The following is a 13,909-nucleotide window of genomic DNA, read 5'->3' on the forward strand; positions in this document are numbered from 1 at the left end:
GAGATGAGAATACATGCAGTTTTTAAATGTTTTACAAAATAGACACAAGTGATCGAAATTACATTCTATGTTGAATTATCGAACCGAATATGCCCCCTTTTTAGCTTGGTAGCCTAAGAATTGGTGTTTATTATAATTGCCACCAATTGACGCGAATCTTAAAGATAGATCTATTTGGACCAACAAGCCTCATCCGAATTACGGATGCTTTAGTACTTCGATTTATCATGTCCGATGAGAGTCCCGGAATGATGGGGATATTCTATATGCATCCTGTTAAGGTCGGTTACCAGGTGTTCATCATATGAATGATTTTTTATGCAGATTGCATGTTATTGAAAAATGAAAATGGAAATCTTGTGGTCTATTATTACTATTTGATAAATATATAGGTTAAACCTATAATTCACCAACAATTTTGTTGACTTTTTAAGCATGTTTATTTTCAGGTGATTATTAAGAGCTTCCGCTGTTGCATGCTAATTTAAGGACAAGAATCGGAGTCAGCATGCTTGTAATATATTGTTTAAAAACTGCATTCGGAGATTTAAATCAATGTATAATATTATTGTAAACCAATATGTAATGTTCGTATGTAAAACGTTATCTTTTAGATTATCATTACTTGATAATCTACGTTATGGTTTTTGAACCTTTATTGATAAATCAAGGTTATGGTTTGTTTTAAAAACGAATGCAGTCTTTGAAAAACATCTCATATAGAGGTTAAAACCTCGCAACGAAATCAATTAATATGAAACGTTTATAATCGATATGAACGGGACATTTCAATAAAACTAACCAAAAGGGACTGATTTTCAGGATCAACGTTTTCAAGAAAAACCCTTCTGTGCAATCTTTGTTGTTCTACTTGAGGATTTTTTGGCAATACTTTTCGCGTATTAGCTACGATAATCTGTAAAGATAAGTAGCCACATAGTATTTGATAACTTAACAGAAAGAAAGGAACAAAAGAGAAAATGATAAATCATGATTGTAAATTAATCTTATTGACATCTAAATGACTGATTCATAGTAAACTTCTAATTCGCGATCGCCAATGAATTTTCTGAATCATATTTCTCACTACATTCATAGTAAACTTGGAATTAGTAATATTGACTGCTTCACGATCCTCTCCTCTTACAATTGTAGGTGACCACCACCCAACGTGCTGCACATTAAAAAAAAACAGTTTTTAAAAAAAACTGTGATATTGTGATCATTAAATATACATTGTTGCATAAATTTTGGTGCTAAAAAAAGACGAACCTCTACATAGAGTTCTAGAAACTTCATAACCTTCAATATTTGCTTTGATCCACTAATTGACAACAATTAGGCGTGTTTCATGAATCATAGCACTTAGTTGAACATCATATGCTCATCATTGATAACAAATGGGTGTACTTAGTTTGTGCCTCTGGTTCTTAATATAAACTTTTGGTTGAACATCATATGCTCATCGTTGCATTAGAGACATTTAATAGTCATGAAGCTCTTTGCTTTCATGATACTTTCTCCGTCCTAAATTAATAGTTTTGTTTTGATATTTCAAAGTCTTTATTTCGTAACTTTAACTTTGAATAACTTTTTTTGTGTTATATAATATTTGATGAAATTTATATGAATATCTTAAGTTTTATATATACTTTCATAATGAAAGGTTAGGATTAGTGGTTTAAAATTTAGAAGATATATTTTTGATTTTGTTATTATAAAATAAAGAGATGTATGATACAAAACTTGATTTTTTGTTGATAAAAAAATCTCTATCGTATCTCATTCCGAACATATGTCTATTTAACTAAAACTACTTCAAAGTTTATAAATACTAATACGAGTCAATATGACAATGTTGTAGCCGTTTTATAAGTGAGGATTGTAGCATATATATTATTATTATTATTATATATTTTATTTTAAAAAGTTAATTACTCAAATATATTTAAGAAATATTATATCTCTTTTATTTATTCCATAAATAGTACAACACATTTTTAATCTATTTTATTGCATGGTTTTACTTTACCTTTTATTTTGTGCACCCAGTGACTTTAAAGTCTAGTTTTGCACCTGACTACAACCCACAATGTATAACCTTGTTTATGTGGTTATCTCGAAGAAAATATTGATATTCGGTTTAATACATTAGAAAGTACTAAATTTGTAACGACCCCAATCCGTTTACCAAAAACGAAGCACATTTTTTTTTATGGGCTTAAGCCATAAATTGGCCATATACTTTCATTTTTGTCCCAATGTAAGCTATATACCCCAAAAAATACCAATGTAGGTTATATACTCTTAAAAGTTGTATCGATGTACACAAATTTAACAAGTTACCTGCTGAACCGGTAAAGTTAATTATTTAATATTTTTTTTGCATTTTATATGGCTACAAATAGGTCATATACTTTCAGTTTTGTTCCGATGTACGCTATATACTTTCAGTTTTGTTCCGATGTAGTCTATATACTTTCAGTTTTGTTTCGATGTATCACTAACGTCATTCTTCACGTTGGATGCCACGTCATCGTATAGTTGTTTATCCGGTTAATAAGTTTTGTCCGTTCATATTAGTACACTTTATGAAAGTATATAGCCTACATTGGTATTTTTCAGGGTATATAGCCTACATTGGGACAAAAATGAAAATATATGGCCTATTTATGGCTTTAACCCTTTTTTTATAAGTTAGGTCCCATTAAATTTAAATACATCATAATGCAATATTTGTTTAACGATAGTTTTAACGTGCCCAATATACAACAAAATACATGTTTAACATGTGACTAAATCCAAAACATACAATTCAACGCCTTTTGACCCGTTACACAACAAGCGGGTAATTATGACCCATTTACACTACAAACCGGGTTAAGACTCAATAACCCAACCCGATACCAAGAGCATAATTCCGGGGACTACCAAATCCCCAATCCGCGCCCAAATATCCAAAAGCTAATCCTCCAAGCTTAAGCAACGTCTAACAACCCTAGTCTAGCAACTAGGTAACTCCGCATCAACGATACCTATAAAAAGGTAAACAACGAGAGGGGTAAGCATAAAGCTTAGTGAATGCAATAATTATATATATACATATATAATCTACTTACTTGCAAACACTTACACAAATACCGCATACGAGCTAGCAATTCAACAATCATGCAATCACAATGCAAAACTAAATATCCGCAATTCATAATAAGCTAGCATCGCCAATAGCATATAGTTCACAAATTAATATGCTAATACAAAAATCACACAACCATGGTTAACCAATAACACAAGGAAATGGTACTCGCGAAGGACCATCGGAGTTCACAACATCCATTAGTATACTTAACACCGCGTATCACTAACTCCCGGGTGGCATCTTCACACCTCGATACTTCACTCCGGGTGGTGTCTTAACACCTCGACACTTCACCCGTCATATTTCTTAGAGTGACATCTTAACACCTCGATGCTTCACCCCTTCATAAATCCCGGAGTGGTGTCTTAGCACATCGACACTTCACTCGTCACGTGAAACGTGGTGTCTTAGCACCTCGACACTTCACATCTCACGCTACACAAATAAATACATTATATACGTACACGCATAATTATTCCACTCACCTTGGAATGCCCGCACAAGTCATGTATAACATGATCTCCGTCCTCAAATCTAGCCAATTTCATCATTAAACCCTAAACCCACAATAATTTGGTCTACTTACACTAACCATACCCAAAACTCCTATATATCACAATAAATGGGGTTTATAACCCTAACAAGCATAACCCTAAACACAAACAAGAATCAAACACTACAATTCGGATTAGGGTTTACCTCAAGTACCAAAACGAGCTTTAGTAGCTAGAAACACCAACAAGCACCAAGAACCACTCCAATTTGGGCAAGAATTACCATTTGAAGCTTCCTCTCTCTAGAACTCTCATCTCTCTCTCTCTCTCTAAGATGTTTAGTGGGAGAGAAATGAGTGTGAAATGAGCTCATGATAAGGTTGGATCAGTTTTGTGGCCAAAAATCCGATTTCAAAGTGAAAGGACCAAAACACCCTCTAAAATCCCCTTAAAAACGAATTCAAGACATCAGTTCTGCCACATTGTCGCGTTTCGCGACACCCCAAACGCGACAAAATTAATTGGAACGCGATGAAGTGACCAGGACTTGAATTTTTAAGGCGTCGTGTTTTAACCCAGTTTGTCGCGTTCCGCGACGTACCAAAACGCGACACGTACGCTCCAAACGCGATACTTGCAGTTCCCAGCTTCAATTTAAAAGTTCAGGGACTGAGGTTGACAGATTCTGATTTTGATGTAAATTCTGAAAATGCATAAGTTTTAGGTTGACTTTCAGTGACACTTTCTGATGCACACTTTTACTGACACTTTCTGATGACACTTCTGATGTACAAAATTCAGGGTGTTACAAAATTTCCGTGTTATGTTACTTGAGCTTAGTTCCATGAGAAAAGTTGTAGCTTTTTAATAATCAGAAATTAGATAAAGAATTCAAGATTTTGTTGCTATACTACCAAGTAGTTCTCAACCGTGATTGCTGACAACCAATGGAACTGGTTGAAGAATATTGAATCTAAAATTAGGAGTCCAAACAAAAAGGTGGCAAAGACCTGCTTACGAATGTATGAGTCAACTGGTGTTGACAAAACTTAAATGTAAGGGGACGGGTCGAACGTTTTATTAGAATTACCTAAGGTTTACTAGTGCTTATAATTTTTATATAGTTATGTTCAATGGTTAAAATTGTTATTGCGATATTACTGTTTTAGCAATTATAATTTTCGAACTTATTGTTTACAAAAAACTCAAACAATGGACAAGAAGTGTATCCGAGCTAATTCAATGAACCCAACCTATTTCAACTATTTAAAGAATGACCTCCTTATTGAACTCAATATAGCCTATTACCCGATAAACAGTTGCCACATCTAACAACAATAGTACATGAGAAACAAGGTTCTAATTAATCATAGCTACCATTTTGCATCCCCTCATCACCCAATTGAAGGTCAAAGTACGTGTAAATTCTCAATTCATAAGTCATAACTATCACCAATAACATTCCTTGAGGTTAAACCATTTGGCCCACCTTTTATGGTATCTCCACGATTGCTTCTTCAAAATACTATTGGTGTGATGAATAGTGAAAACCTTATAGGTATATCGTATTATAAATCAATTATTCTTAGAGTAAAATGAAACCCAAAGCTTCATCAAAACCTAACAGACCCAAGCTCACAATTAGACTTGGGTCATACTGATAATCAATATTCTAATACTCAAAAAATTGTGAAAGTTACTGAAAGAAAATGCTAAATATCGAACATTGAATATATAAATAAAAGCAACCTTTTTTCTTATTTGCTGCACCGATAGATTGATATTCGCTGATGTTGTTGAATATTAATTTCTTTTACCTTTTTTTTTTATTTCGTGATTTGATTTATCTAAGGATGAAGCAGTTGGAGCAATAGACTACTATATAAATATTTTGCTCATATTGTTATTATTATTTTTATTTCCTTACTAATTTGAAAGCGTTTGATATCAAAGCGTATTTAAGGTGTTTTTTAGCTGAATTGTTATATGTTATTACTATATGGGACATGTATCAAATTCCTACCTCACTAGCATCACATCTTGGGTGACAATTAAAAAAAGAGTCTTAAACAGTCACATAAATAATCGATTTAGACCGCCTACATTCAAGTAGAATACTCTTCATTTCAGAATAACATGAACAGAGAAAAAACCTCCGCTTTATACGTTTCTTTACCTTTTGGGACCAAATGTCGATTTATGGCATGTTTGTGTTGGAATGCAATATTATGTATTGTTTATTGAGTTCCCATCATTACAGAATACAATCATATATAAGACATAACCCTAATATAATAACATGGGCTCAGCCCAAATACAAGAACATATGGCCTAATAATGTTGGGCTAACATCCCCCGCAGTTGGAGCGGGAGTACTCCGGATGCTCAAACTAGATCTGAACTCGTCAAAAAGTGCAAACGGCAGACCCTTGGTGAAGATGTCAGCAAACTGGTATCTGGAGGGAACATGTAAGACCCGCACATGTCCCTGAGCAACTAAATCGCGAACAAAGTGAATATCAATCTCAATGTGCTTGGTTCGCTGATGTTGAACCGGATTATTAGAGAGATAGACAGAGCTGACATTATCGCAGTAAACCAAGGTAGCTGAAGTAAGTGGACAGTGAAGCTCGCGTAAAAGATTACGGATCCAGCAGGTCTCGGCAACGGCATTGGCAACTCCGCGATATTCTGCCTCTGCACTGGAACGAGAGGGTGTGGGTTGCCGTTTAGATGACCATGACAGAAGGTTGTTGTCGAGAAAAACACAATAGCCTGAGGTAGATCGTCTGGTGGTGGGACAACCTGCCCAATCAGCATCAGAATAAGCAACCAGTGTGGTGGGAGAAGAAGCATATAATTGTAGGCCAAGGTCAGTGGTGCCCTGAATGTAACGAATGATCTGCTTGAGAGCGTGCATATGTTGCTCTCGAGGGTCATGCATGAAGAGACAGATCTGCTGAACAGCATAAGAGATGTCTGGCCGAGTAAATGTAAGATACTGAAGTGCTCCGGCAAGGCTGCGGTAGAGAGTCGGGTCCTTAACAGGGGGACCATGACTAGTAAGTTTGGCACCCGGTTCGACCGGGGTCCGGCATGGATGACATGAAGGCATACCAGCCCGCTCAATGATCTCAGATGCGTACTGTTTCTGGGAGAGGAACATCCCAGACGCAGTACGACTAGCATGAATGCCAAGGAAGTAGTTCAGCGGGCCTAAATCAGTCATGGAAAATTCTTTATGTAAGGAAGCAATAATCCGCTGAAGAAAACATGTAGAAGAAGCAGTCAACACAATATCATCAACATATAAGAGTAGGTAAGCTGTATCCGAACCATGGCGATAGATAAACAGAGAAGTGTCACATCGACTCTGGTGAAAACCAATCCGCTGAGCATAACTTGAAAATCGCTGAAACCATGCACGGGGGGCCTGCTTAAGGCCATATAAAGATTTCTGCAAGAGGCAGACGTGATCCGGGTATCTAGGATCCCGAAACCCTGGTGACTGGTGCATATAGACAGTCTTTGAAAGCTGTCCTTGGAGAAAAGCGTTCTTGACATCTAGCTGATGAACTGGCCAATGTCGAGATACCGCCAAACTGAGTACAGTGCGTATCGATGCCGGTTTGACAACCGGGCTGAAGGTCTCATCACAATCAATACCAACCTGTTGGCTCCGACCGTTAGCGACGAGTCGAGCCTTATACCTGCTCAAATTACCGTCTACATTAAACTTGTGCTTAAATAGCCACATGGAGCGAATTATGTTCGTGTACGATGGGCGAGGCACAAGTGTCCAAGTACCGTTGTTAATTAAAGCGTTATATTCATCAGTCATAGCTTGTTTCCAATTTAAGTCGTGAAGGGCCTCGAGGTAATTACGAGGAATAGGAGAAATGACAGTGGTGTGAAGGTTGAGACGTTGCACAGGTTTGGTGGTTCCAAGGCGAGCACGGGTGATCATGGGGTGAGTGGAGGTGGAGGAAGATGTAGCCTCAGTAGGAGGAGGCTGTGTCTCCGGGGTAGGATTTTTAGGAGGTACTGTAGCCTCAACAGGAGGAGGCTGTGTCTCTGGGGTGGGAATGTGTGTAGGTGCAGTAACGGTAGCCTCAGTGGGAGGAGGCTGTGTCTCCGGGGACGAAGTAGAAGGAGTGGAGGAGAGGTGAAATGATCGAGAATACAGATTTGGTGGAGGATCCAGAAATTCATATGATGGTGGCTGAGTCAGTGTCATGGAGCCGAATGGGAAAGAGGACTCATCAAAAGTGACGTGTCGGGATAGGATGATTTTGTTGGTGGTAAGGTCAAGGCATCGGTAACCCCGGTTATTAGAGGGGTATCCAAGGAAGATGCACGGAGTGGAACGTGGGGCATGTTTGTGAGGAGTAGTTAGGTGAGGGTAGCATAGGCATCCGAAGACACGGAGTGTGGCATAGTTAGGTTTTTGGTGGTATAGGCGTGAGTGTGGAATTTCATGGTTAATAGCGGAAGAAGGAAGAATATTAAGAAGATAGGCTGCCATGTGAAGGGCTTCAACCCAGTAAGTAGGAGGAAGATGAGCTTGAAAGAGGAGTGTGCGAATTAGGTTATTGATGGTGCGTAACATGCGTTCGGACTTCCCATTTTGCTGAGAAGTGTGAGGACATGAGAAGCGAAATTGTATGCCGTTAGATTGAAGAAGCTGATGGAAGGCGGTGTTATCGAATTCGCCACCATTATCACATTGAAAAGCTTTGATTTCTTTGTTAAATTGAGTACGTACAAATGCACGAAAGTGTATGAATGTATTAAGTGCATCAGATTTATTGCGTAATGGAAAAACCCAAACATAATGCGAAAAATGATCAAGAAATATAATGTAATATTTTAAACCACTAAGACTAGAAATGGGAGATGTCCATAAATCCGAATGAATAATATCAAAGGTAGAATTAATGTTAGAACTAGACACAGAAAAAGGGAGTCGCACGTGTTTGCCAAGCTGACAGGCATGACAAAGAATGGGGGACGACGAGTTATTACAAATAATATCTTTATTAGAAATGAGTCTTCGAAAAACATCATGTCCGGGATGTCCGAGACGTTGATGCCATGTAACCGGACTGGTGAGAAGAGCTTGTTGAGAAGAGTGAGAGGTGGGTGATGTAAGTGGGTAGAGATCCCCGGTGCTATCACATCGGAGAAGCAGACGACGCGTCAGATAATCATTCACAGAAAAACCAAAAGGATCAAATTCGACAGAAACTAGATTATCACGGGTAAATTGACGAACAGATATGAGGTTTTTTACGATGTTAGGAGTTACAAGTACATTATTTAAATGTAATGGTCGGTGGACATTGGGTAACAAGCTATGGCCGGTGTTAGTGACGGGAATGGTGTTCCCGTTACCAACGGCTACTGATGAATATTTGCAATTATTAAAAACAGTACTAAGATTATTAATACATGAGGTAAGATGTGAAGACGCACCCGTATCCATGTGCCACCCATCCTGAGTCACTGCACTGAATACACTAGGAAGAATAGTCTCCTGAGTCTGTGTTTGTGGATCGACCGAAAAGGACCCAAAAGAAGCGGGTTGGGCTGTGTAAAAGCATTGAGCCTGCTGTTGAGCTTGCGTAATTTTTAACTGGTCAATAATTTTTTGATTGGTTTCAATGATGTTCCAGAGTAGAGCATTGGATGAAGCATACACCATGATGAAAAAAAAAAAAATTCAATATATGGAAGCGTAACCTGCTTATTTTGATACTAATAATTTTGATGATGACTTTAAACAAGCAAACCACAAGCTAATTGATATTTTGTTGTAGGTGTCTGCTGAATCGAGAAAAGCAAGTGAGAATATTTATTTGACACACCATGTGTTGTGTTGTCAATTAAATAATTGATGTGCAATACATGTGTCGCTTGGAAACAATTAGGGTGATTGAAGAATTTAGACAAATAATATCGATACGTAAAAAAAATGGCTGTAGGAAATTGAAAGAAGAAAATAATAATAATATGTGAAAAAATTAATTGCTATCAAATGATGAAATTGGACGGTGAACCTTTTTGATTACCAGTGGCACCACTACTCACGATGATCGACGGCTTGTGAGAAAGAACAAATAGGGTATTTTTAGGTTAATTCTCTGACACCATGTTGGAATGCAATATTATATATTGTTTATTGAGTTCTCATCATATATAAGACATAACCCTAATATAATAACATGGGCTCAGCCCAAATACAAGAACATATGGCCTAATAATGTTGGGCTAACAGTTTGGTGTTCAAAAAAGCTACTCTGTATTATATGTTTTTGTTTTGTTTTATTGATTTGATATGTTTAATAGAAAATAATATCGTATTCTTTAAAGAAACCATATCCGTCTTGTTTTCAGTTTTATGACCCTATGTATTTGCATCAAGTTAAGTTTAGATGAAAAATTGGTAGGTTAACTTTTACATTTATAAATCTACCGTAAATGCACCCAAAGTTTGTTCATCCTCTTGTGGTTGTCAATTCTAAGTTACATTATTTGTAGTTGGTGTCTCTTTCATGGTCCGTTTCAAAGTAGTTTTCTAGTCCCACATTAATCAGAGACTATGCATTATCATGTAAGTGTAATGAAATAAAACATGATAGAAATTATAATTATTCAACATTTCATCTAAATTGTTATAACCATTTAGAGTTTTCTTTCCGCAGCAATTTAGGAAGGGTTTTAAGTTTTTTATTTTAACTATCTTTAGAGCTAACTTCATCCTTCATTTATAAGTTCCCTTTCTTTCTATTTGCCAAAACAGCATAATATTCTCATAATGGCGGATCAAATTTCATATGCCAATGATTTTTAGTAAACGGAAGACATAAATTTACTTGTTAAAAAAAGTCAAACGGGTCAAAAGATGATCAATATGTGAATTCAATGCATACAATGTGCAACATCCTATTGATTAACGAAAAATTGTGTTTGCGGGTCAACCCCTCCTACTTTTAACATATACTACGTAACAGACAATGTGTAAATTTTGATTTGTTATAGGATCAACGTACGCGACCCACCCATTTTGCCACATATACCATTAAGTTTCAGTAATAGTATATACATAACGTTAAAGTGGAACAATAAACGCATATATACATTTGTTTATTGACATAGGCTTTGAGTTATACATATGCCCATAGAATTGTAGGATCGAGTCCTAAATGACATCCATAGTTTTAGATTAATCAAGTATACATACGATTAGAGAAGCTTTATAAATGCTTTACTTGAATCATGAAAATGTACAAATTGTACCCAGTTTGATGTCAAGGAGATGGCCCACCCAAGTACTGAAGCCATTCCTCTGGAGTACTCTTTCTCATTTGCAACATCTTAATGGCCGTGTTTGTTAACGGTATCGCAATAATGTCATAATCTTTAGGAGTCTGCAACATCAAATCAATAATATCATCATTAAATACTCGCACAATCTAATATCATAGTCTTTATTAGATTACCTTAGGAGGCTTATGCAACTTCATATTTGCTTCCTCTGGTGTTTTTTGGCCCTTTCTCGAGTTGCAACTTAAACAAGCAGTAACCTATGATTCACAAACATAGGCATTTATGGAGTAGCACTTATCATAAAAAGAAGTATTTTTGATAAAATTTAATAACTTTTTGGACATCAGTTTGGGATCACTCAGGGGGACTAAACCACCCACGCGTTCATCTCCCGTAGTTGCATAACCCGCCCCCAACTGCTGCCCTGGAGGAAACCCGGACCAATCCGAGGGCATGGCCGGTAAAACCCCCTCCCCGCTGCCCCCGCACTAAGCGAAAGGCGACTTGGGTGGATACTTCAGGTCAGGGATAACATTGAGTGCAACGTTGCAGCCCAGCGGAGTCGAACTCCCGACCTCCCGCTAAGAGAGGCAGGCCACTACCAGTTGAACTACAACTCAATGTTAAATTTAATAACTTGTACAGTTGATTGCTACTTGAATCCTTATTTGGAGTTACATAGTTACATGGTAATATAATAAAGAGCGTAACGATAACAATCTTTTTGTAATTACCAGATTTTCCCATTTCCATTCCCCACCACGTGACATAGGTAAGACATGATCAATAGTTAAGTTCTCGGTGGATGAACAATACCTGTCGTGTAAAAAAAAAATAATAATAATAACATGTTACTATGTGCACAGGTGCCAATTTAACTATGTCAACATAAATCATATTAATCTCATATTTTGGCAGAGTACTTACTGGCAAGAAAAATTATCACGAGTCAATATATTTTTTCGACTAAGCATACTGATATGTCTTGTCCTCTTGACTACATGAAGCATATGTTGAACCTGGAAGATACAACATATAAAATGCCTTTAAACATTCTTCAAGTTTAATAAAATGCTAATATCTTTGTTAGTAATGTAAACGCGTAAGGTTTTTTCAGTTCAAGCTACCTAGAGAGGGCGAGTGTACCGTGATCGTTCTTAGTAATGTATTTTTTTTTAAATCTTGTTATTAATATATGTATTACCCTTAAAACCGCAGGTATGTAAAAGGATCCACTTGGTGAGTTCACAGTTTGATCATAATATTCCAAAACATCAGCCTGCATACACAGCTAAAATTCATTAATCACAAATCAGAGTCGCAACTGCATATGTTATGGAGATTATTAAAACTTTAAACTTTAGATACAAAGTTCCACATTTCTAACCTTTTCCATAAACTCCAAACAAATCGCACGTTTCCAGCAGACAACATTTATAGGCCTAGCACAACAATTAAAATCAGATTCCAGTAACTTCTATACAAGACATTAACCATTTTCAGAAATTAACATGCGCATTTGACTTCAATTGTTGACGTCAATCGTAACACATCTCAAATCAATAACTCATGGATACATGTCTAACACTAACATCAATCCACACAACTTAAAATAAAGTTAATTGCTAAACTTAACAAGTATTTTATACCTATTTAACTAACATAATTCAAAAGTTACGGAGTATGAAATAGTAGCATACTTAATGGGGATTGTGAGTATTTTTACTTATTACTGCGATCTAGTAAGGTAATCTCGTGACTAAAATACTAACCACTAGTTCTATCTCGTGTTGATTTAGCATTTAACAAGAGATATTTTATGTTACTATTATAAAAAAAAGTAATTAGTAAACTAATTACTAAAATTGGTTACAAATCGTCACAATTACTACTAAATAAGGTAAAGTATCTTGTCTGTGTTACTATTTTAAGCAATTAACTAGACTCATTTTGCTCCATCAAGGTGTATTATAAATAAAAACTATATGAATAATGTTATATTATTTCATACATCAAATTGAAACAAGATAACCACAAACCTGTAGGAGATATCCAGAACTAAACCTCGAAAACAAGAGAGATCATCACTTGCATCACCCAACAATTCATTAAAAATAGCTTCTTGATCATCAACCAAATTCATATCCTGATCTTTCACGTTTTTCGACCTGCTTCCAGACATCGATGCAAAAACCCGAGTTACACGATCATATTTATAATTGTTTAACCTTGTGATCTTCCGTTTACTCTTTACATTTAATCCCCTGCCACTTCTTCTACCATATACAGATGTACTGATCATGTCTTTTGGCTCAAATGACATTTCATCAAGGATGTAGATCGGTTTTAGGCGACGTAGAGCGGTGAATTCTGCCATTAATGGAACGTGATTGAGTGTACGTTTGATCGTTTGGAATGAAATTGTAACTAATTTATTTTTTTAGAAAGGCAATTGTAAATAATTTATTTATAGATGAATGAACTGAAGTTTAGATTGGTGAAGAATTTGAAGACAATTTGGTTGAAAATTGGGAGTTACTGAGTTGTGGAAGTTTTGTTTAAATCATTTTTGGAGGAAAAATAAATCAAAAATCTGTTACCACATATTTGATCTTTGTTAGAGTTAGAAATATCTTCTGGTATAATAGCTGCGAATTTACTATATTGTCCTTGAAAATTGGTTTATAATAAACACGTGCATCATTCTATGACTCACACGCATAGATGGATCTAATTCTTAAAAAGTTTTATTTGTGAACCTATTTTTACTTGTGTTATACTACCTCCGTCTCATTCCAATATGCTAGTATTCCATTTTGGGTTGTCCCATTCTGATAGTCCACTTTCATAAATAGAAAGGAAAGATGATATTTCATTGGTGAATTTGGAGAGAGAAGATATTTCATTGGTGGAGAAATGAAGTTAGTGAGATTCCTAAAACTGCGTG

The 13,909-nt window shown here is 36.2% G+C and overlaps 1 protein-coding gene across 1 annotated transcript; it reads right to left on the minus strand.

The window, feature by feature from the left end:
• Positions 1-10,709: 10,709 nt before the first annotated feature.
• Positions 10,710-13,541, minus strand: LOC139866265 (uncharacterized). Its single transcript, XM_071854454.1, has 7 exons — positions 13,002-13,541; positions 12,350-12,404; positions 12,167-12,241; positions 11,890-11,981; positions 11,697-11,778; positions 11,136-11,219; positions 10,710-11,063 (listed from the first exon to the last, which is right to left on the minus strand). Exons 1-7 carry the CDS (start codon positions 13,337-13,339, stop codon positions 10,944-10,946), a joined length of 846 nt encoding a protein of 281 aa, XP_071710555.1. The 5' UTR covers positions 13,340-13,541; the 3' UTR covers positions 10,710-10,943.
• Between the last annotated feature and the right edge of the window lie 368 nt (positions 13,542-13,909).

The sequence above is a fragment of the Rutidosis leptorrhynchoides genome, chromosome 1 (assembly GCF_046630445.1).
Source record: "Rutidosis leptorrhynchoides isolate AG116_Rl617_1_P2 chromosome 1, CSIRO_AGI_Rlap_v1, whole genome shotgun sequence".
Taxonomy (NCBI): domain Eukaryota; kingdom Viridiplantae; phylum Streptophyta; class Magnoliopsida; order Asterales; family Asteraceae; genus Rutidosis; species Rutidosis leptorrhynchoides.